Below are 25,214 nucleotides of genomic sequence, written 5' to 3'. Positions count from 1 at the left end.
AACTGTTTTGGACTTTGCAGAAGCAAAATCTTCAATATTGCTTTCCCTAAATGATTGAAAGGTCACAGCAATTTACATTAAACCACCTACTCACTAGTGTTATTGTGTTTTGTTGTGTAATTATTATAAATACTGTAATTACTACAAATGCAGGGGTGGTGGCCAAGTGGTTAATGCGCTTGGTTTCAGTTCAGAAGGTTCCGGGTTCAAATCCCACCCCTGCCACATTTCTCCATGTAATGTGGAGTTGCGTCAGGAAGGGCATCCGGCGTAAAACTTGTGCCAATTCAACAAGCAAATCCACCTTGGATTTGTGGCAACCCCAAGTGCAAACAAGGGAGCAGCCAAAGGGACTTACTTACTGTAATTACTACAAATACTGTAATTATTTATATACAGTATAATTAATATTAAATACCGGATACCCAATATTAAATAATTATTAAATGTATTTAACACCTAATATTAAATATTAAATAATATTAATAAATACCAGTATTTATTAATATTATTAATAAATTGGCCAAAAAATTGTTTTATATATTGACCATTATAGCAACGTGGCATATTTACCATGCACTAGTTCTGTATTCAGACTTTAAAAGGTACGCAAGAATGTGTCGTCAATATGGGTATAATTCGACCTACGACCAGTAGAGGTTTTTCCTAAGCATATTTACAGCTTATAATGTCAGGCACTGTGGGATGAGATCAGCCAGAACAATTAGCTCCATAATGTTAGTTATGAGTTTTTAAAATGCAATTAATTGTACAGTGAACCGTGTAGTAAGTCCCTTTGGCTGCTCCCTCGTTTTCACTCGGGGTCACCACAGCAGATCCAAGGTAGATCTGTATCTGTAAATGGGAAAACTGTGCAAAGAAACCATGTGCGCTAACCACTTGGACATCCCTCCTGCTGAACATTCCTAGGTATACTTTGCGATAAACCCTTAATAAACTGATAATAAATAACGCTGCCCCAATCTATTCCAATGCACTATTATTGTAGGCCCTATAATGAATAATGCCTCTAATGATGATACGTAATTGTGGTGGACTTTGTGGCTTGGCTACCAAACTTCATGCTGATTGAGCTACCAGTTAATGTCTTCATTTTTGTTCATATTTTACAAGAATTGTTTCTATATACAGTACCAGTACCATTCATGGGAAAGTGTGTCCAAACCATTGACTGGTACTGTATATAGAAATCTAATTAAGTGGAAAGTCATATTTAATATCCTTAAGCTCCATTCTCTTGACAATTATTGTCACGCACATTACTTTAGAAAATGTAATATATTTTTTATCAATGTCGCTCTTTATGCTAACATGACCCACCAGCTTAGGGAAAAAATAAATAAATAAATAGAGAGCAAGGGTTAGTTAGCTTGCCGTACCAATTGTTTTTAATTATTGTATGCACCCCTGAGCATTTTAATGTCATTAAAAGGGTTTTTAAATTTAAATACATTTTTTAAACATGAAAAAAACAGTTTCACTATTTGTTGTTTTTATAGTTTAAAATTATGGTTCATAACTTTTTCTGAAACCATAAAAGCTTTAAATGTAATCCCTCTAAGCTTTCACTTAAAAGATTAAATTATTTCTTCCCACATTAAAAATACAATTCTTGCACTCGTGTAAGTAGTTGTGAGGGTACGTACCAGTTGTAGTTGTGGCAGTTTGGATAATACTCAGGACAACTGTGAGGATAGATGATTTCATGGTGCCAGATACGTCCCTGCCATCAAACAGAGATCAGCAGCTCATATTTAAGCCACTTCAGTTGACAATTTTAATTAAAATAAAATAGTGGAGCTTACCAGGTTTATATGAAAGATCGTCTTCCTCAGGCAGATCCCAAAACGCTATTTTTTTCCATTCCTACATCACAAGCTGACAACATTCAGATCTTATATGCATATTACATCCATGTGATAACTTATCAGCATGCTTGCGTTCACACATCTATTTTATCAGTGTTTATCTCTGTTGCTTCCAGACACTGATGGGAATGAATTGGATTCACGACTTACTGTCCTCTCGTTTGAATGTCAAAAGCCTTCATGAAATATTAACAAGGTCTAGATGGAAAAACAAAATCAGTTTGTCCTGTATTCTTAAATATCTGTGTCAATCTCGTGTCAACAAGACAGTCAACTCACTAATGCTGCTGGTCAAATCAACTCTGAAACAATGACGGCAAACAAATGCTTAAATCAAAGATGATTTTTTTGGAAAGAAGTTGGATAGTAATGCATCATTTTAAAGGTGAGGCAACGTTAGTCATGACCTGCAATTCCAAATGTTGTAAAGGTCTTAAATGAATCAGGTTTGGTGCTCCTAAAGGTGAACTAAATTGTATTCATTTACTAGCTGGATGTTTTGGATGAAATCATCACCATACGAGTCTTCACAGGCAGTTAATTTCCACTCAGACTGAATCTGAATTGTACTCATAAATTAAATAAGAATATATGAATATCAAAACAACTTTGAAACATTAACCAATATGGGTATTAAAAATGTATACTGAACAAAAATATAAACAATACTTTGCTTTTAAGGGTCACAGAAAGAAAAATGCAGACTATTTTTTGAACAGCCTAATATCCCATTGTCTTCTCTTTCTGTAAAGTAATAAATTTGATACATTTTCCTTCATGTGTTCCCACTACATTTGCACACATGGAAATAAAAGCTATTATAAGGATTTTGAGCTTTACTCACTTTTTAATTACAGGGTGGGCTAATAAAATGTTACCACTTTTTGATCATATACAAGTTTTTGAAATGAGAACTTATTCGAAAATTTTATTTACAGACTTGTAACAGAGGAATCAAATTAACATTTGATACCAAAGGTTTCCCACTTTGTCTCGTTTTTCCACACAGTTCAATAAATGATATGTTCAATCCACGCTCCTCTTTGGATAACAGCTGCAACACACACATTGACGTTTGTGATGACATTGCCACACATCTCAAGAGGGATTCTCCGAATTTCATTTTCAGGAATTGATATTCCTGAAAATGAAAAATCTTTGATATTTTGGAAATTGTACAAATTTAAAAAGTGGTAACATTTTACTGGCCCACCCTGTATACTGATACTGTTTTGAACACAACTGCATTTGTACTGTACTTTGTATGTATTTTGTTGCTGTATATTATTTTGTTATAAATTTTTTGTGCAAAGGGCAGGTTTCTATTTTTTTTTCGTTCCAGATCCAAAATCAATTCAAATTCAAAAGTATAAACACCACTACAAACAAAAATGATTCCTGAAGCCGCTCATTTTAGACTTCCTTGATGTAGGTTACAGAAGTCCATATTTGGACTTGTGACTTGAGCCAGACTGTAGTGATTATGACTACAAAAATAAGTCACCAACATTACATACTTAACATGTTTATTCTTCACATGTTCAGTTATCAAAGAAAAACAAAGCATCAAAACAACCACCACAAATCATAAGATAAATTCCACTCATTATTATTCTTTGAATTCAGTATAACACATTTCCAGGTTTACAACCTTTTCATGACACCACATACAATAAGTTGCTCATAAACTTTCATTACTTATGAAAATAAATATTTTCAACTTAACAGTTTTCTGTCAAATTGCATATTTCATGATTTAATTGTTGCAAGTGGTTAAGCTTTGTAAACCACTGCAAACAGTAAGTAAAGAAAATCCCAGAGCTTTCTCCCTAAGCCCTGACAAAACCCAATCTACAACATTTCTGTGTCACATTTTAAACTTCAATTATATCGCTACCTTTACAGAAACAAAAGCAGTGACTGACAGAGTAGCTGATTTCTCTGATTGTGACGCACCACTTGGAAGCAGAGGTTGTTACTTCAGACACCAAACATGTACTGACTCTGATTCCAGTGCAAAAACAAAGAGGTGGAAGGTAAGGCATGGTTTACTAGAATTTACAATTCTTTAAAGTAAAACAACCTGGTGACAATCAGTCTCTACTCTTCCTTACACACTTTGAAGAAACCACCTAAGATCTAACCCAAGAACATTTTTCATGTTGAACCATTAAAGCCTTTATCTTATTCATGCGATTCTGGTAATTTCACCCAGTTTTTACCACTAGAAGTAACTGCTCTTCTCATTATCGCTAAGCTGCTTTGAAGACCTGACATGATTAGGGGCTTAACACGAATAAGCTTGAAGGTGTTTTTTTTTTTTTTTTTTTCTTTTTCATACAGAAGTAGTACAAGATGACACAGGGCAGGATTAGCATCAAAACAATAAATGAGTCATTTCTATAATAATAAATCTTGAAAAATATAACTTAAGATTTTTATGAGCAATAAAATAAATTAATCTGATCCATGTGAAAGCTGAATCACTGTGTGAACATGCAGAATCTAAAATAAATATCTATCTACTTTTATGACTCAATACTGTACTTTTTGAAAATATAGTTTGGCCCAATGTGGAAAAATAGTTTTGGCAACACAAAATAATCTTTTTTAAATACAAGATATTATTTAGGTTTCTGAGAACATAGTTTTAATCACTGTGTTATGTGCAATAAATACAGAATAGCCCTCTTCTTTATCTGGATAGATAACACTGAACCCAGCTTACTGTGATTGGTCTAATTCTACAATGTGAGAGCAATGTGCTTAAAAAATAAAATAAAATAAATTGGCAGTCGACGTACATTCTTGTCATCAGAGAAAACTCAAATGAAAATGTGCAGTAAAAATAAGCTGCAATAATTTGAAACAGAAAGTTCACTGCAGATCCTATCTGACATTAATTAAAAATAATATTCTGTCATTCATTAAATTCCTATGTGATGCAAAACTGTGCAGTTGCTTGATATCTTAGTGACTAAAGATCCATTTTCTTTTTCACAAAAAAATGCTTTAACTCATCCTGCACAAATTCTGATTAAAACAGCCTTTTATATGTGAAATGCATTAACAGCTGAAACAATGAAGCCCAAGAAGAGTAACACTATTTCTCAACTTTACTTTTCTATAATTGTTACCATGTACTGAAAAGAAACAAAAAATTAGAAAAATAAAACAGTCACCATTCACTCTAACAAGCTTCATGTTGATTCTGTGAATAAAGCTGAAGAAATATCAAAAACAGGTGCAACGTAGTTTGTTTAATAAAAACAAACACTTAAACAAAATATCTGTATAAATAATGTCCCTGTAAAACGTTTTTTCCTCTACGTTGTAACTAAAATATTATTAAATAAAATCTTATGCAGAAAGGTGAACACTGAAAACAGAGGATGACCTGTCAACATTCTAAAATTATTGTTCATAATCAGATGTGGTGACCAACAACAAGCTGTGGATGGAAGTTTCAGTACACCACAAAAAAATAAAACATCCATTCCAACATTAACCTTTTAAGCAAACACAACATGCGGTTTGTGTATTCATTTATATCAGCACTCCTCAGCTGTAGCTACATTGTTCCACAAATGTTGGTTAAAAACAGAAAAAGACAGTGAGTTTTATATCTCACTAGTTCCAGTTCCCTAACTGTAGTAAAGTTGTTTATCTCAGCTCTTCACTCATGCACATCTAATTTCCGTGGACTATCTGTCATGATTATTTCAAGCTGGTCTCTTATACACATGATAAAACCTATTTCAGACGTGCAATGTTTCAAAACAACGTACATGTCTGTTACTTTTGCACCATTAGCCTGGTAACATTAAGCAAAGTGCCACAATGTTCGGAAGCCTTCACCATAAATCTTTTGCTGTGCTTCTATTACAACCACTGCTGCTTTGATATTAAACACTTTTATTGTGAAGCACATTCATGATGTTGCATTATCTGTAGTTAGCTTTATACATTTCACTTTTTGCTGGCTGCAGCAGATTTCTCCGCATCGGTTCTGTTTGCACCCATTCTCATAAGCTTGGGGTGCTTCTGTGCAACGGCTCAGTTGAAGTTTCAAACGCATGCTGGTTATGCAAAATGCCCAATGGATGGCAGATTTGAATAAAGCTCAAGGACAAACAGAAATTCCAACCTGATCCTCTGGACGTGTGTGGAATGACTGACTGGACAGTTAAGTTCAGGATGGGTTTTTTTTTCACCTGGTGACAAATGTAACACGTGTGTGTGTACAAACCGCCAGTTTTTGAGAGCCTCAGCAAAAACAAAACACTTTAGCTGACTGCCTCAACACTTCCAGTTTGTCACAGAACAAACAAACCTGGCTGAGGTGCAGCAGTGCAGATGGGCTCTTTGAAGGCTTCCCTTTCATCTCCTGTGTCCCTTTTGCTTCTTGTTCCTAGCAGGTGTCCGGATTGGTTGACTGGCAGTTCCGTTTTCTAGTGGTTTGGGAGCCGGTGCTGTGAATGGCGAAATAGGAGAGCAAAGCCTCGGCTCTCCCTCAATGCCGGACTTGAAAGGTCCAGCTGGGGAAAACGTAAGAGGACTGAGGGGATAAAAGCCATAAACAGAAGGGAAAGAAACAGAGGAGGGAAAAATAAAAGAGTGTCAGAAAGTGGCATAACAACAACGACAACAAAATGTGTAGGCAGTGTATCTGTAGTACAAGACAATATATTTAATAGGGGTGGGAATCTGAAGGCACCTCACAATTTGATTATTAATGTGTCTTTTTTTTTCCCTCTGTACAGAATTTCTTTTTTCCTCACTCTGTGTCGACTTGTGAGCTTTCAAAGCAAAGCATTTGAAATGATCCATAATGAATTTATTTCCAATACATTCTTTACCCTGCTCGCCCATATCTGCACCCCCGTGGCTCCTGTTCACTGATTCTAAATTCTATAACCCAGGGGGGCGTTTGCCCCTCAGCCACTTTACTAAAACCACGTGGTATCATGTAAATGACGGACTCAGGTGTTTGGATTATTACCACTCCAGAAAAGTAAAAGATCAGACTCGCACCTGCAGCTTCTTCCTGTATTCATGTGGACCTTATCACGATGCACGGGCATGCCGGCTGTGCTGCATTAACGCACTTTGTGTTGGTGTCAGAATAATTAAAACAGGAATGCACGTTGTGATAATGGTGAAACTTTGCTGCACTGCTGATTTGCTCACAGTCATTAGAACTGCAGAAAACATGGCACACACAACTATGATCTTGTACAAGCGTATTTTCCTTTTAAGTGCAACAAAGCAGTCAGCTGATCCTCCAACATGCTTACATGCATTTTTAAGTGGAGATTTTCTTTGGAGGTGCAACAAGCATTTTATATTTTGTTTGTTATTTTTAGATTTTGAAGTAAAAACTGCGTTTGCTTGGAGCCACAGAACTTGTCGCCAGGTAGTTCTGGTTTTGGATTTATCAAAGTCCAGCAACAAGAGGTTTTTCTGCTCATCTTGCAGTGAAACTTTTGGCAGCTGCAGCCATGCCGCCGCCACACACACTCTGTCTTTTCCAGATTTTTGAGCAGCCTGCTGTAAAGAAGCTGTATGGCAAATGTACTAAAAAGCACATTACTGACTAAAAAATGACAAGTAGAAACAGGTTTACCGAAAGAAGGTGAAAAGTGCTCGTTAACGGTGGCCAGCACCCGTGTTCCATTTCACCACATCCATGACACCACGGACCACCTTGGATCCTGGATGGCAACCACCCAGACAGATAACAGATCCATCCCCACAGCTTTAAAATAACCATCTACCTGGTGTAACACATCCTGTGTGTCTCTCTCGCTGGGAGTGCGCGAGTGTGTGTGTTTCCTTTCAATTCTGATGTGATGTGAATTTATTCTTGAGGCAGCTTTGTTGTGATTTGGCACTGTATAAATAAAATGCATTAAAATTGAAATGTGGAAGTTGTAATTGCACATGGATCAAAATGACAGGTACACAAAAAAAGCAGTTTTTACTCATGAAACATTTTATTTATTCTTACATTTGTTCCCAGAATGTTAATTTAAATACAGTTGTGTGGTTGTGTGTGCATGCTACCTGATGGGTGTGCGTGGGCTGCTGTTGTGTCGACGAACAGGCCGCGTTCGGGGTTCAAATGAGAAACCTTCTTTGAGGCTCTCCAAGACGGACGGCGCCACATAGGTGAAGCCCTGGCGGGAACTGAACATTAGTCATTCCAGTTGATTATTTGTGGGGGGGAAAAAAAAAAAAACTATCCTCCTCTTCACTGACCACAGTATTTTATTTAGATACTGGAGGAACAGTACAAGATGTACTGGATGACTACTTGCAAAAGCGCCACATTTTACTGAAAACAAATGTACAGTATAACTTTGACAACACGTCACAAACATAATCAAGATTTAAAGATCATCACAACATTGCTGGTGTGTGTACACACATATACATATATATATATATATACATACACACACACAAGATACTTTAACCAACTGTGGTTGTAGGGACTGATTATAATTTTAAAAAGACAAGAGCATCTCACAGCGAAGGCGAGCTCGGCACTGTGGCCAAGTGATGTATCGTCTGGACTGTCCACAGGTGTTTGTCTGGTGAATCTGGTGTCAAACTGGCTCACATCATCATCCGACTGCTGTGGAGGGACAAAAAGAGGAGAAATACGTATGAAGACAGAGGAGAATACAAGTCAAAAAGACTGACAGGTACACGTAGGACAACTATTTCAATGTAAAGCCTGACAGGAAATCACAGACTGAAGGGGGAGAAAATAACCAGTAGTGGGGATACGACGCATGAGAGCGACTGTTGATGATTTTGAAAGCGCAACACCTGTGATTTTAATTAACACATTATTCACCATCAGTGGCTTCCAACCTTTTTTATATTCCTATTCATATGTAAGTCATGTTGTGCACCTCCAGCCTGTGAAAATGCCTGCACGTGCACACATGCACTGCAAAAGAATGAATTATCGTACTGTTTACTTGTATGCATACATGTTATACTTGAACAACATGTATATATTTTCATTACAGTTTTACCCTCTTTCTCTTCAGTTCATCTAATAATAATAATAATCATCATCTTTCTTTTACTGTTGGTTATCCAGTAACTGAGTTCTTATGACTTTATGTAACATGTTGTGCACTTCTAATTTTGACAACTTTAGAGCAGACAAAATCTCATGACCCCTTGAAAAGGAGGTGTTTTCTCAGACCCCAGCTTGGGAATCGGGGTTGTCAGAGGTAACGGTGCTCCTACTCAGCCAAAAACCGTTTGTACTGCTGCTGGTCTGACATTAAAATCCTTTTATTCTGAAGCATATTCAGGAAAATATGAGTGACAGTATTGTATCAGCACTAGCTGATAGATGTCAGCAGCCCTGCCAAGCTTATAGGATTTGGACTGACACACAGAAGAACTTGTATGAAAGGAGAACATTATAATATGTCCTTTTTGCCTACTGTGTGGCAGTGGATAAAAAGTGAAAATGACCATGTCAAACTACATAATAACAAGAACTGTAGTGTCATTAGTGTAACAAGAGCTAAACAACAACCTGTAACTTACCAGCTGAGGTTTGTATGGAGGTTCGACTCTCTTGTTCAACAAGTCGTCCCAGTTGATATGCTTGAAGAAATGGTGTTTCTGCAAAAGGAACAAATGCGTTTTTAATTTACAGACAGCTGTGCACATAACTGGTGCTCATGGTGCTAAAAATAAATGATCCACAGCAGGAAACAAACAGAACAATTTTCCTGCAATCTTCTATCATTGAGCCCTCTGACTTTTCTGCTGCACATAATTTCTATTTAGTGAGCATGAGCAGTTACGTGGACGCCTGTTTATAGACTATCTAAAGCAAATCCTGTGGTGGCTCTTCTGGTTGAAATAGCATTCAGATAATATTCAGAGCTGTGTAATTTATTACTGCAGCAGGTCACAAGTTCATACTGTGGTGGAACATTTGAGGTCACAGCTTTTATGTGCATCGCTATATAATATATTTATACTTTGTATTGTCAATCTGATTGCTCTGCATGATCAGCTTTTCAAACGTTTCCTGGTATCCTCGCAAAATCTCATCCCACAATAATATATTCAAATCAGGGTGCTATGAAACCACCACATCAGCTGACAGGCCTCGATCTGTTCAATATGCTGAACACCGTATGAAAGTATGTGTGTGATTCACCTGAATATCAGCACAGTCTGATTTACCGGAGCCAATCCTCTGAACTGGATTTTTTTTCAACAGCTGTAATTAAAAAGATAAATACAAATTCTAAATCAAAATTACAGAGCATAAACCACTGGGCAACACTTAAAAGATGCAACTTTTCAGATGTACAATTAGGCAAATTTAATTCAGTAGTTAAGATAAACCGTGTCTTACTGCTGGTGTCTGCAGTAAATATGATTGGACTTCACCAAGGGCCATGTGATTTTTCATTTTTTTAAAAAGCACTTCCCAATAAAATGTGTTAATAATAATATCTTTAATGTGTTTGTTTCCACTGGATTAAAAATGTACAAAACTACATTACACTCCTAATTTTTTTTTTTTGACAGACAGGTCACTTTAGAACACAAGTCACAGGACCTTCTAAACTGTAAAAAAATAAATAAATAATAAAATAGAATTATAGTGTGGAAAATACGGCAAATGCAAATGGGTCATTCTCTTTCATAGGTTTGTATGCAGTAGATAAATATTGTTTTCATTTCATTTCCCACCTAAAATATTCCACTGGTGTTCCTCAGAAAGACAAAAAAAAAAAAAATTACAGCCCCAGATCTGATGCAAAATAAAATATTTAAAAATTTCTAAATAAATAAATTTGGCCTAAATTATACATTAAAACTGACACTCAACCACGGTAAAAGAAATTAATTTTTTTGTCATAAACACTGAACAAATAAACATGAAAAAATAAATAGTGTTGGACTTAATGTTGCTGTTAGTTTTTCTGGGGTATCTACCCATAAATTCAAATATCTGCAGTCAAAAATATTGGTTCTGTATGTAACTACTGGTGCTCTTATAGATGGAACTGAAGAATTTTTTATGGGTGGGTGGGTGGGGGGGGCATTAATTTCACAGCACCATCCTTAGAACGGCTATGACACAAGTATATCAGGAGACATTTAAATCAGAAATACTGATTTTGTAGTATTTTCGTGCCTCAAATTCACTTGGTTACGTAAGGAATTGAAGCTTAGACATGTTCCTATCAGTTTCCAGATGGGCACCAGATACAAATCTGGAAGCAAACAGCATCCAAAGCTGCAAAAAAGGCAGAGCTGAAACTCCCAGTGACCTTGCCACTGATGGCACCTATTCATGGGACGGTATATTTGCCACCTGCTTGCTGAACTTCCACAGTGAGCTTTAGGGTAACAGATCAGGTACAGAGCTGCATCAGTGTTTGGTACAATTCTAATACCCCCGTCACACATAGCCGGAATCATGCAGAGTGGCGTCAGAATTATGAATTGGCGCACTTCCTAAAAGTGTCGGATTTCAGTTCCAAAACGTTCTGACAGCCATCTGCGGAAGTTGACATAGTTGGTCAAAATCGGCCAGTGGCCCCGAGTGTGATGTACATGTTGTGCCATCGAGATGGAACACCTATCCAACAGCAACCCATGTGTAATCTGACGACATCTGACCACAGTTTACATATTCTGACGGCATCAAAACAGCATCTGAAACAATCAAATTGTGGCTGATTAAGCTCTGAGATTGATCAGTCACAGCAAAGCCTGCCGACACGCTATACCACATTTATCTGCCTCCACTGGATCCCGACCAGGGAGGTCGAAGTAAATAATGTTATGTAATAACATGTATGTGCCACTGTGCGCGAGGAAAGGCTCGGTGCAGCGCCCAGCAACGCAGCTGAACCGGGATGTCACCGCTGTAACGCAGGTATTACACATTCACCTCCTAAAGTCAGAAGCAGGTATGATGTGGAAATGTTTGCCCAGCACATGATGACATAAATAAACATGTAACTCACCTCCGGTACCTCACGTTCAAAGCGCAGTATAGACAGCTGGTCAAGTCCCATTCACCCAGCTGCGCTGGGTGCTGGCAACGTCGATGAGCTGACAAAAGCATAATCCACCTCTGGCATAAATAAATCCCATGTGAAGTGCTGTCCCACAACAATAATCCAACTACAGTTGTGTTAAGATGCGTATCAGCTAAAATGACAACAAAAAAGAGTTTAAAAAAAAGAGAAAAAGAGTCCACTGCCTGCATCTGAAAGTTGCGCACATGCGGGAAGTTGGCGCACTGCCAGCACAGTTCAACAGCAGTTATGGAGTCCAGCCAGACAAATAAAATCTAGCAATGCAAGTACATACTGATCAAACACCTAAAGGGATTTTTCACCGGACTAACAGCAGGCGATCACTGACAACTGTCAACCTATTTGTGCGCTCTCTGGGTGGACAGCTCCTGTGCTCATGTGGGGTGCACGTGTGCATGCGGAGTAGCTGGTACAGAGTTTACGAACACATAAACTGAGCAGCTGAGCGAACATTTCAGCCACATACTCACACACTGCTTTGATCACCTGTTCTACGCACGCAGGCACACACGCCTCGTTCAGCCACTGTGAACAGACTCGCACAGCTGAGTGGACACACACTCATCACTCGGATCACCTGTTCTACGCACGTACACGCGCGCACTCCATCATGTGAGACACACACTGATGAGAGGTCAGTTTAGCACTGGGAATGTGAAGAATTTGATTCTGTGGGTGAGTGACAACTCCAATGTCGGTGCCGTGTGACAGCAGTCTGTGTCATCTGACTGTTGTCTGAAATATGTTTGGGCTGCATGCTGCAGGTGTGCACGAGGCAGTCCGGATGCGTTCAGACCACGGCTGGCCACGCCTCTTTTCCTCCCAACTGCGTCGGATTATGGCAATATTTGCCGTGTCGGAATGGTTCCTCCACATTCTTGCTATGTGTGACGGGGGCTTAATGCCGTCAGCCTGCAGCAGGATTCCCGAGATGTTGCAGATGGCCGGTTAAACTGCCGCAAGCTTGCCGGTAACCCAGTTGAGTTACCGATGATTTCTAGCTACGTCAAAATTTTGAAAATCCAAAATTTTGTTCCCAATTATCCTGACACTACAGATGGTGGGTGACGCGCTCAGGATGACCATGTATGCTTGCAGTTGGATGGCGGCAGGGTTGGTGATTATCCCGTGAGTGTGCCATTTTGCTTTTTTTTTTTTTTTTAAATTGGGAAACCAACCTAATGAAATGCATGTGGACAGGGGGTTTTAGTTTCATTTTTGCACTGTCAATATTTTTATAATATATTATAACACAGAGATCAATGTGGTTTACAACTTTTCACTAGGTTACATAGCAAGACAAACACCCGCCATCTTGATTCATCGACTTGATTGTGGTTCTAGTAGTCTATGCAGTATCTGCTTTGGTACTCCCAGAACTATCGTGCTGGGTTGTTTTCAGCTATTTCTCACTTTGGCCCAATCCCGGTCCTCTGCCTTTTCCCTACCTCTTCTCACTTTGTCTTCATTTTGCACATGTGCAAATGTTGAAGGAATAGGATGGGGCTTGGACCTAAATGTGCCCACTTTGAGAGAATAACCCACTTTTATTATTATACGGGGTCTCTCAGCTGCTGACTTAAAAATAGGACATGATGCACAGACTTAAATTTGTAATATTGTCTAGAATAAACAATCAAGTGTTTAAAATTCACTATTCTTTCTTCACTCATCAATGTAAACAAACTGAAGCTTCTGGGGATATGACATTTTGTGCATTTTACATGGCGGACTGAAAACAATTTACAGATGAAAAATGCAGCAAAGATAACACAGATATCATGTCCTCGCAGCACTTCATGTTCTCAGCCCTTCTGTAATCTCTTGGACTTGTGTGTCTTTTTCTTTCTCCACAGACCATAGTGTACTGCTCCAAGATGTTACAAGATGATGCAGTGATTATGCAAGAAGCTTTATGATATTGTTTGAAATGATGTCATCTTTTTCCCTTGATGGGATATTGCCATATAATTGCTCTGTGAACATTCCATGACGCAAAAACAACAAAAATAGCACCTGGTTTAACCAAATGCTGAAACATTTGAAAAGCACATGTTGATTTTCGTACAAGACTTTGAGATAAAGCCACTGGAGAGATAGAAAGACAGATGATGCACAGCAACAACAACAACAACATTTCTAAGGCTCAATCATGCCAAAGGATACACAGCCGAGGAAGAACTAAAGTAATAATAACAACAGCAATCAGAGATTTCTGATGTCCGCCAATCTGGATCACCTCCATAATTTAATGGAGTCTTCCATGCCCTAATGTCTATCTGTGGTGCAAATTTGGTGAGAATCTGTGAAGCAGTTCTGAAGAAATCCCTCAAAGCCTATATAAAGTGAAATCTTGATCCAGAATCGATGCACAGCCGGATCACCTCCAAAATTCAGTGGAGGCTTCCATGCCCTAATATCTATCTGTGGTGCAAATTTGGTGAGAATCTGTGAAGTAGTTTTGACGTAATCCTTCAAAGCGTATATATAAAGGGAAATCTTGACCAAGAATCCAGATTCGGATCTGCATCATCTCCAAAATTTAATGGAGTCTTTCATGGCCTAATATGTATCTGTGGTGATAATTTGGTGGGAATCCATGAAGTAGTTTTGATGTAATCCTTCAAAGAATATGTAAAGTGAAACTTGATCCAGAATCTGGATCCAGATCACCTCCAAAATGTTATGGAGTCTTCCACAGCTTAATATGTATCTTTGTTAAAAATTTTGTCAAAATCTGTGAAGTAGTTTTGACATAATCCTGCTAACAGACAGACAGACAGACGTAGAGACAGACAGGCAAATAAACGCAGCTCATTTTATTAGATGCTTAGCGGACATAATAATAAAAAATAAACTAAGAAAAGAAAAAGATGGTGGGCTGCATCTAGCCCACTGTGAAACATTCTAGTATTTACTGTGAGCAGCTCCACTAAACCACCTTCAGTCAGCAAATCCTCAAATGCCAACATAACTCTGTACCTTCTTGACGAGGTCTTTGGCATCCATGGTCAGGTAAGGAGGCAGATTAAGTTTGCACTTCAAGATCTTGTCAATGGTCTTCTTTCGGTTCTCAGCTGTGAATGGAGGCTGTGGAGAAATAACATGAAAATTCAGTAAGGTATATCTTATATATTATATTCCAATTCTAAGGTAGAACTATGCTAGTATACTAAGGTATATCTAAATATCTAAAAAGGAAGAGTAAATTAGAAGAGTAGAAAAGAGTACAGTAGAGCCACTTAGGTGCCTGGTCTTGAGAACCAGGGATGATAGGTTGAAAACCTTTTTTATCCCATGGGAACTCTCCCTACCCACCCAAGCGGCTCAAGAAAAGAGTATATATAATAATAAATAATAAGACATAAGAAAGATAAGACATCATATATATAACTATATTTAAATATTAAGGGTAATAAACAACATATACAATAAATATGGTACTATATAATATACAGGAGTAAGTACTAAAACCTAAATATTAATACAGGAGAAGATTTGGTCATGGTATTTTATTATAGAAACAGAAGCTATGATGTGATGTGTATTGTTATCTATCTAAAGTAACTCTGCTAGCATACTATAGGAAAATAAAAAGCATAAGCTATATGCTATCAAATGGAAACCTAAGAACTAAGGTACTATATGTTGATATCTTTAAAAAGAACACAAACTGATGAATCATTAAAAATCTACACCATGTAAAATAAAACTGTAAATAACGAAAATAAGCTAGTTCTAGTTAGAAGAGCTAAATGAGCTGTTAACAAGCTAACCGTACCTAGCAAGCTAACAAGATAAACAAAAACAGTAATTAGTGTATAAAGTATAATAGCGTAGTAATGACGGTATTAACAAATACATATAAAAATAAATGTGGACAAAAGTATGAATTAATGTGGGTTATCAAACAGAAAAGATCCAATTATTTTGTAGCCTACAGCAGAAGGCACATTTATTCACATCGAAATTCAATTCAGACAACTGAAAGTCGATCCAAAGTGCTTCACATGGGTAAGGTCTAACCTTATAAACCCCCATTAGCAAGCACATGGGTGACAAAGGGAGTTTTTTTGGTGTTATTTTGAGGATGAAACCTCAAAATCAAAGCACTTCACAAATAAATAAAACACTGCATTATAAGCCATTAAAAACAAAGCAGAAAACTAAAAAGAGCAAGTGAATGTCAGAACCCAGTGATTCCCAAAGTGTGGGCCATGAAGGTACAACAGGTGGTCCATTAGAAGTCATTAAAATGAATCATCCATTCATGGAATTTATTTCAAACATGTTCAAACATTTACATTTCTGTCTCCTGACAAGTTGAAAATGCAGTAGCCAGAAGTATAAACTTATATATTCCTACCCAGTTACATAACTCAATTTAACAACCACTTTACCATTTTTTCAACTATTTACACACTATGTACAGTTTCAAAACAACAGTTTTCTTCTCAAAAACAAAAGAACAAAACAATATTTGTATTTACAGTGCCATTTCTGTCCTGGCTTAAACCACTGCACTTCATCTTTGTATTTATTTAAAATATGGATTTTGTATATTCTTTAAACTGATGTATGTTTTGACATTGCTTAAGTTCATCTGTTGCTTGTCCTTTGGCTGTTGTCTGCAGTAACCGCGAACGGACTAAAGCTGCCTGCACATGATACGGTGACACCGTAAGAACGCCTGTTTGGTCAGCATCCTCCAAAAAATGCACGCTGTATTGCAGTGTGTACACTGTAACACCATCCTGTGTGATGTAAGAAGAGGATGCATCGCATGAGTCTGAACATGCTTGTAACTTTGTTCTATGACGAGTAGAGCCCGACCGATATATCGGCCAGTCGATATTATCGGCCAATATAAGCCCTTTTCAAAGTACTCATTATCAGCCGAAATTTTGCTGATAGAACGCCGATCATTTCTCATAAACAAAACAGTTACTGAAATAATGTTTGTGTCAGCAATGTAAAATGTCCTTGCGCGGTTTGTCCAGTAGATGGAGCTCTGACTCCATTCAACTGAGCGCTGCTTACACCCCTGCTTAAATGTGTTCATCACCAGCCCCCGTAGTTCGCCATCACACTGCACTAATAGGCTGACAAAAGCATACAAGTAAGTTTATAAGGATCTATATCCTTATCCTGAACCTATATCTAAGTTGCAGCAACAAGAGGTACAAGATCAGATGTATTTCACAACTCTTTTTAAGGATATGTTTTTGCTAATTTCACAAAGGTTTAATTCTTGATTGCATTTTTTGAACTTGAAAATTCTTCTCTGTTATAAAGTTAATCAATATGAGAACAAAGCTTGAGCTTTTACCTCATACCTTTTTTGTTAAGGGTCCAAAAAAGAACATTTTATTCATTAAAAAAAAATAAATAATAATAACATCGGCTGATTTATCGGCTATCGGCAAATCAGCCGATTTATCCATTATCGGCATTTTTTTCATCCAAATATCATTATCGGCATCAGCCTCAAAAAATCCATATTGGTCGGGCTCTAATGACGAGTCATAAGACAAAGTGTCATGTATATACAGACATACACAGGGGTGCACCCAGATGTGCAACTACGCACTACAAATGTGAACTTTGTACCACAGACCTGCATGCACGGTATATTCACCCACAGCCAAGATACTACAGTTTATAAGGTCACCCTTTGCCAGAAACTTTTAAAAAAATAATAAAAATAAAACTTGTTACACCTCTAGAAGGTTCATTTGAAGCTCATACACAAATGAGAAACCTAACAAATTTCATATTTCATTTACTCTGTGGTCGAGGAAAACAAAAACACAGAACTAATACAGGGAAAAATCTAATTGTGTGACATTACAGAGCAGAATAAAGTAGGTTAAGATGTGTGTGTTGAGGATCACAAGGAAAATAAGACCACCAAACATTCGGAGATGTCTGGAGGGTTTCAAAGTAGTACCGTAGTACCATAAGCTGGTTTATTTCATTTGGAGTGAAAATGGATGCTGCCTTACAAAGGTTAGAAGCGTTGTATCCCATCATTACAACATGAATTTCAAACTTAGTTCTATCTTACCGAGCCGGTCATCATATCGTACATCAGTGCTCCCAGACTCCACCAGTCCACTGCTCTGTTGTGACCTGACCTGGTGAGGATCTCTGGAGCCCTAAGAAAATATATAAAAACAACATGTGTGTTTTTCTAATTTCTTGTGATAATGAAGTGTGTTCCACTCATTCTGACACAGAAACACAATAATTGTAGACAATGAAATCCAAAGACAGCCATGATATATGGAAACACACACAGTATTTGACTCACATGTATTCTACAGTGCCACAGAAGGTGTGGGTGACAGCTCCATCATGAATTGATTCTTTACAGAGGCCAAAGTCAGTAAGCTTGATGTGGCCTGTGAAGACAGAAATATTTAAGAGCAAAGCTAAACCCAACTGAACACTTTGGCATGCACGCGTCCTTCAGTCACATTTTTCTTTCAGCACTGTAACCTCCGAACACTTTATCAAACTCGTTCCAAAATTTATGTGCATAATACCATACTGTTTCATGTATGAACGTTTGGGCCATTTATCAGTCAGGATTTTTTTACAAAAGAACCACTTCAAATAGTGGACTCTGTTGGTGAACAATGTCTATAACCTCAGTGTTATTTATGTGCATAATCATGTGCTAGGTTTCAATTACAAGCTATTACCATACTGTCCGGAGTCACTGTTTTTTTTTTTTTTTTTTACTAGTTTGGGAAGTCTTGTGACTTATATAATTAAAAAAACGTGTTTGTTACAATCCCAATTCCAATGAAGCTGGGACGCTTACTGAGTGTTCAGTCTGTGACACCGGCAGCAGCAGACTCATTTCCACAGCAGTCCTCAGAAAAATAATTAAATAAAGCGAAAACTACAATAAATCCAGTTCATGCAACTCCTCTGTGGCCAAAGAGGATGTGTCCAGTGTGCGTGCACAGCCGGACTGTCCGTGCACAGCCTGTCCACGCATTAAAACTTAATTCCAGTAGATGGTGCAGCTCCTCCATTGCCAGACAGGATGTACGGGCACCACGAGCATAATACAGGACATCAGTTAAAGCTCACAAATGCAGGACTTAACATCACTCTTGAAGTCACTCGAGTCTTGAAATTTTTGAACGGCATGCCAAGTAGTCGTCGGAAAAAATGAAAAAAGTGCCCGGGGCAAGTTTTTTCACTGAGTCAGCAATGTTTTAGAGCAGTCAACGGATCTGTAAACCAGTAAATCTAATAATTATGGCCTAAGGGTTTTTCCTCTTCAAGAGGCATTTTTAAACAACTTATACTCCAAAAAATATGATACCTGTATTTGAAAAGCAGCTGATCACTTTTGGGAAATTTCAAATTTTCAGGACTTGGCACAAGATTTATGATGGCATTCAGAAGTATCACTCACATTTAAGAATTACAGTTGTACTTGTTGATAACACTTGTTGAACAGTTAATGTTTTTGCCAGTGTTTTTACCAATTCCCAATTTCAAGAGGGCATTTGAAAAAGTATTTGGAGGGTAGGTTTGAAACGTTTTGTTGTTGTTTTTTATAGTATATAATAGTGCAAAGGAAATAAAACACAAGTTTGATGCAAAAATCATACAGGTTATTATTACATACGTACTACAGTTATCACACATACATGCACCCGCTTGTAGCAAACATACTGTGTTACCTTGGTGATTGAGCATGACGTTTTCAGGTTTGAGGTCTCGGTAAATAATGCCATTTGAGTGAAGATGACCGAGGGCCAATGTGATCTCCCCAAGATAAAAACTACATAAGCAATTCAAATAAAAATGATTACCAATGAAACAATACATTACTGCCATTATAACAGACTATAAAACTAGAAATGCAATTCTGAAGAATAATAAATATTTTGTGGCCCTGCAAAACTGTGCAAAGGAGTTGCTTTCGTACCTTGCAGCATCTTCCAAAAAGATGCCTTCTTTCTCCAGCTGCATAAACAGCTCCCCTCCTGGTAACAAACAATAGGACATGATCTATGATTCCTTCTTCAACATAGTATACATTTTAGGTCCCTTCTTCTCTCGCCAAGATTCATGCTCACCTCACACTGACATTTTGTTTTAACAGTGACAACAGCACTGTAGATGAACACCAAAATTTAAAAGAAATCCGATTATACTACTTCAATATTTGTCATCTCACTTTACTGCTTCCTATACATGAGACCAGACCTCCAAAATTTTGCCGTCCACATCAAAATATTTCTTCACATCTCGTAATAAAATAACAGATCTGTAGTATTGTGCTTTGACGAAGTCTCACAGTCAGTCAACTATTGCATGCATGTATTTCACACTTTGTCTGTTCAGTTTGCAACTTACCACTCAAACACTCCAGTATCAGGTAGAGTTTGCCCCCCGTCTGAAAGGAGTAGAGCAGATCCACAATGAACGGATGTCTCACCGTCTCCAGGATCTCTCGCTCAGCTCGCGTGTGGGCTGTATCTTTAGCACTGCACACTATTTTAGCCTTTTGTCAGACACATAAGGGGAGAAAGCAGTGGGATGTGATGAGCATAGTGTGAAGAGAGAAAAAACAGAAGAAAGGAAAAAGAGAAACAAAATTCAAACCACAGTTTTTTTTTTTAAGGAAACAAAAATTTACAATTTCTGTTTTGTGGATAGCTGCAGGTATTTTTTTTTAAAAAGTACCTTTTTCAGGACTTTCATGGCGAATATTTTTCCTGTCTGGGCACCTTGAACCTTTCTCACCTGGAAAACCTAAATGAAGACAATTTCTTTGAAAGTGAACAAGGACATTCAGCAAATTTACACTATAATTATACTGGGTTAATAAAAAAAGAAGTTAGTAACAGGTCCTTTGTGTGAAAGGTTCAGCACAAGAGGCAAGACTGTAATAACTGACTGTCTGCTGTGAGGCTTGTCTTTGTCAGGTGGGACAAATGAGCTTTTCTGTTACATGTTGATACAGCCCCACACAATACCGGTGCACACTCCCAAAAACGGCTGAGCTGTATACCTCCCACATAATCAACATTGCCTTACCCAGAAATCAGTAGTAATATGAGCATAATCTCACTGCTTTATGGGATTATTTCACATGTTCTCAGACAGAACCATGTTCAAAACCTACAGGTTCAGCATGGGAGCTGAAACATGATGGCTTCATGAACTTGTAATTCAACTTCTTTACAATAGATGCAATACGATATTATTTGTGTGCACAAACAACAAAATGCCAATATTTGAAACAATAGGGTTTTCAGGCATTTTGGAGCAATGGTTATTGTTTCAAGTCTTTTAAAACTGTTTCAAGTGCAGTCTCTCTACAGTACTTTTAGGCTTTTGTATTAAAAACCAACACAAACAAAAAAAACAGAAACTAAAGAGTCAAAGGTCAAACAGGGAGTGTACATGTGCACAAAATGTGTGTACCTTGCCATAGGCTCCTTTTCCCAGAACCGTAAGGAGCTCAAAACAGTCAGGTCCAACTCTCTCACTGTCCCTGTTGACACTTTCACTGGTCAACTCCACCTCTTCCGTTTGAACACTGGGATAAGGATGACACCAAAATATGCAACAGTGGCACAGTTGAATTTTGAACAACAATCTGTTTTGTTTTTTTTACAGTTAATGTGACTTACTTCTCTGTCTGAGTCACAGTGAAGTCACAGACATCATCCTTCAGATAGGAAACAACACATCAAACAGGTTGAGCAAAATTTAATTTGTAGTTTTCACAAATATGCCAAAGACGTGTGCTACATTTTAAAGAAGTTCTTGTGAATGTGGATGTAAATGTACACCAGAGACGCAGACATAAGCTTTCATGTTTAGAAAGATATTCCTTATTCCAACTGGAGCTACAAATATGATGAACCTGAATTATCTGATCTTACAGACTGAAAATGAAACCTGCAATGATGCCAACAAATATTTTCTCATCTCGGAAGCTGAACAGTTGTGTTATAGGGCGTTATGAGACACACACCTCTGCATCGCTGATGTCATCAGTCTCCAAGTCTATGTCAAACACTCCTGCCATTCTGAAACAGAGATGATATAATCAGTCAGCAGTGAGTCATTTAACATTAGTCAGCAGTGAGTCATTTAAAGCCACATGAATATTTTCACAGCACCGGAGCAACAGATCATTTAGCGATACATAAATATTAGGACCCTGCCAAGGTTTGGGTATTTATCTGTCTGCAGCATAATAGTGGGTCTGAAAGCAAACAAACATGAGTGTGACATGGTGACTTCCAATTTATTTGCAGAGTGGTTGTGTCCAAAGTAGGTGACTGATGCAGCAATTACAGGTATGTCTTCTTTAAGGGGCCAAATATTAAGAATAAAATGTACAGCTGCAACAATTAAGAGCCAGTTTTTTAAGGATCAGGTGGGCTGTGATTCAAGGCAACTTGGATTTTAATGAAACATGGCTCAGAGATGGAACCTACCAAGAAACTAACTTTCCCAAAATTTTTCGACCGAAAACCAAACGGTGACCTTGCCAGGGGTCATCAAAGTTCAAGCCAAAAATACGCAAAACTGATATTTCATTAAATTCCCATCTCTCAAGTGGTGTAACATTCAGCGCCATCAAGTCCCCAAGCCAGTTTAACTATCAAATGACTTATGGAGGCAAACTCTTATACCTTACATACATATTAGGTTGGGGGATCAATGGCGTCTAATACAGGGGGGGAAATCAAAGTCTGGTCATTTTGCAAAATTGGCTGCATTTAAAGGCCCATAACACTCTGCGCCATCCAAACCCCAACCATATTTCAATGTTATCAACAAATATAGGCCCTACTCTATCAAATGCAAGTGAAAAAACACAGCTGACCACCCGGGGGCGCCAAAGTACTCGATTTGCCCAATTTTGAGGAAGTTGAGCACCACCTGGTAGCCCATGCCATCAGCCTTTTTTAACGAAATTTGCAGGAGTGGATAAACTAACATGTATATAAGATGAAAGAGTTTGCCTCCCTATGTCATTTGATAGTTGAACTAGCTTGGGGACTTGATGGCGCTGAATGTTACACCACTTGAACGATGGGAATTTAATGAAATATCAGTTTTTGCATATTTTTGCCTTGAACTTTGATGACCCCTGGCAAGGTCACCATTTGGTTTTTGGTTGAGAAATTTTGGGAAAGTTTGTTTCTTGGTAGGTTCCATCTCTGAGCCAAGTTTCGTTGAAATCCAAGTCAGCTTGAATCACACCCTAATCCCAAAACCTGCCTGAACTTTAAAAATATTGGCTCTTAATCGATTATTGAGTTAACCGCCAAATACTCTGGTTACTGATTAATCATTTTGAGAGTTTGCATATTCTCCCTGTATTTGCTCCAGCTTCTTCCCACTTCCAAACACATGCAGATTAGGTGAAATGGTGATTCTAAATAGGCCGTAGGTATGAATGGGAGCGTGACTGTGCTTGTCTGTCTATATGTGTCGGCGCTGGGACCGACTGGAAGCCTGGCCGTAGTGTAACATGCCTCTTGTTCAGTCACCCCATGACCCTTAATTAGAATAAGCAGGAACATAAAATGAATGAATAATTAATCATTTTGTCTTTTTTCAATGACCAAATTACTTAAAACTTAATATACATTTGAAGACGTCATCTTAGGTTTTGCGAAACACTGATCGATATTTTTCACCACTTTCTGATGCTTTATGTGCCAAAAAGATAATGGATTAATCCAAAAAATAACAGATTAACTGATAATCAAAATAACTTAGTTGCAGCTCGGTAAAGTATGTTTGGATTTTATTTCTGTCGTTTTTGCTTCAGGAAGCGGCAAGCCTGCCTGCAAGATTGTATTTCATTTTTGTTCCACAACTGCCTTTAACATTTTTGGCACTTTATCTATTGGGAGTTTTTTAAATTTTGTAAAATAACTACTGTCGTGACAAAATATTTAAATACATTGTTGAAAATAATTGGAAGAATTTATAATTATGATTTGGCCAAGTGGTTAATGTGCTTGGTTTCAGTTCAAAAGGCTCCGGGTTCAAATCCCACCCCCGCCACATTTCTCCATGTAATGTGGAGTTGCGTCAGGAAGGGCATCCGGCGTAAAACCTGTGCCAATTCAACATGCAGATCCACCTTGGATTTGCTGTGGCGACCCCGAGTGCAAACAAGGGAGCAGCCGAAGGGACTTACTTTTTATTTACATTAAATAAAAAAGAACCAAAATCGGAAAGTAACCAAGAGAGTAATACAAAAAAAAATGATTACAGTGATCGGGAAAAAACGACAAAAGAACCGATTACAAAATAATCTTTAGTTTTGAGAGCGAGAGAGAGTATGCGTGTGAGAGATAAGACTTTATAAAAATAAAAGCCAAAAATAGTTACTCAGCTGACGCGGCAGAAAAAAAAGCTTTAGTTTCACTCAACACGTCAAACAGACTTGAAATCCTGTTTGACATGATATGCAGCTATGATATGACTGAAATCATAGCTACATATTAATTTCCACATTAAATTAACCTTAGCCTTTAACTGTTAGCTTTCTCCAGCTGGTTTAACAGGTAAAACAGTTAGCAAACACGTTAATTATGCTAACCAGCATTTGACCTGTTAACACTTCTACATACAACGTCTCGTCATTATTCCAAACCGTAGTGTAATAATAAAAAATAAAACAATTTACGTTTGAATGAATTATATGATATTTGGTAAATACTCGTGAGACTTACTTATTTAGCGTCGCTTCATAATGTTCTTTTTCGTGTTTTATTGTAGATAGCAAATAACGTAATAGTGTGTTACCGCCCTCTGCCGACAAGGAGTGGTGTCTGCGATTAAACATAAATAGATCATTTTGCCGAAGATTTCTATTAATGCTCCCCTTTTGGAAGGCTGCAACATGTTCTTGCCTTTCTTTTTCTTTGGGTTTTGCATTTTTTACAGTACTATAACTTCCTGCTGTGGCTGATCATCTTAATGCTTCTGTAGTTACTGCAGCTCTGCACATCTAGTTCTTAAAAATAAGAACCAGCGCATTTTGTTTCCATTCCTTAGGCATCCTCCCACTTTGAAAGATTTTATTAAAGAATCTGGTTAGAAACTCCACTGCCATCTCTCCTTGAAATTTCCATGCCGCCATGGGAGTGTCATCTGGACCAACTGCCTTTCCACTCTTCATCCTTGCTCTCACTTCATCCACTAATCT

The 25,214-nt window shown here is 37.8% G+C and overlaps 1 protein-coding gene across 1 annotated transcript; it reads right to left on the bottom strand.

Moving 5' to 3' along the window:
• Nucleotides 1-3,403: 3,403 nt before the first annotated feature.
• LOC117525473 (ribosomal protein S6 kinase beta-2-like) lies at nt 3,404-24,871 on the bottom strand. The gene is made up of 16 exons (XM_034187316.1): nt 24,739-24,871; nt 22,011-22,065; nt 21,664-21,701; nt 21,455-21,569; nt 20,711-20,779; nt 20,381-20,528; nt 19,950-20,007; nt 19,702-19,802; nt 18,309-18,399; nt 18,063-18,153; nt 14,978-15,085; nt 10,093-10,155; nt 9,468-9,545; nt 8,422-8,529; nt 7,956-8,068; nt 3,404-6,447 (listed from the first exon to the last, which is right to left on the bottom strand). The coding sequence occupies exons 1-16, from the start codon at nt 24,849-24,851 to the stop codon at nt 6,270-6,272; spliced, it is 1,527 nt and encodes a 508-aa protein (XP_034043207.1). The 5' UTR covers nt 24,852-24,871; the 3' UTR covers nt 3,404-6,269.
• Between the last annotated feature and the right edge of the window lie 343 nt (nt 24,872-25,214).

Source organism: Thalassophryne amazonica, chromosome 15, assembly GCF_902500255.1.
Source record: "Thalassophryne amazonica chromosome 15, fThaAma1.1, whole genome shotgun sequence".
Lineage (NCBI taxonomy): Eukaryota > Metazoa > Chordata > Actinopteri > Batrachoidiformes > Batrachoididae > Thalassophryne > Thalassophryne amazonica.
Note: the sequence above shows the minus strand (reverse complement) of the source record. Positions and strands in the feature narration are given on the sequence as shown.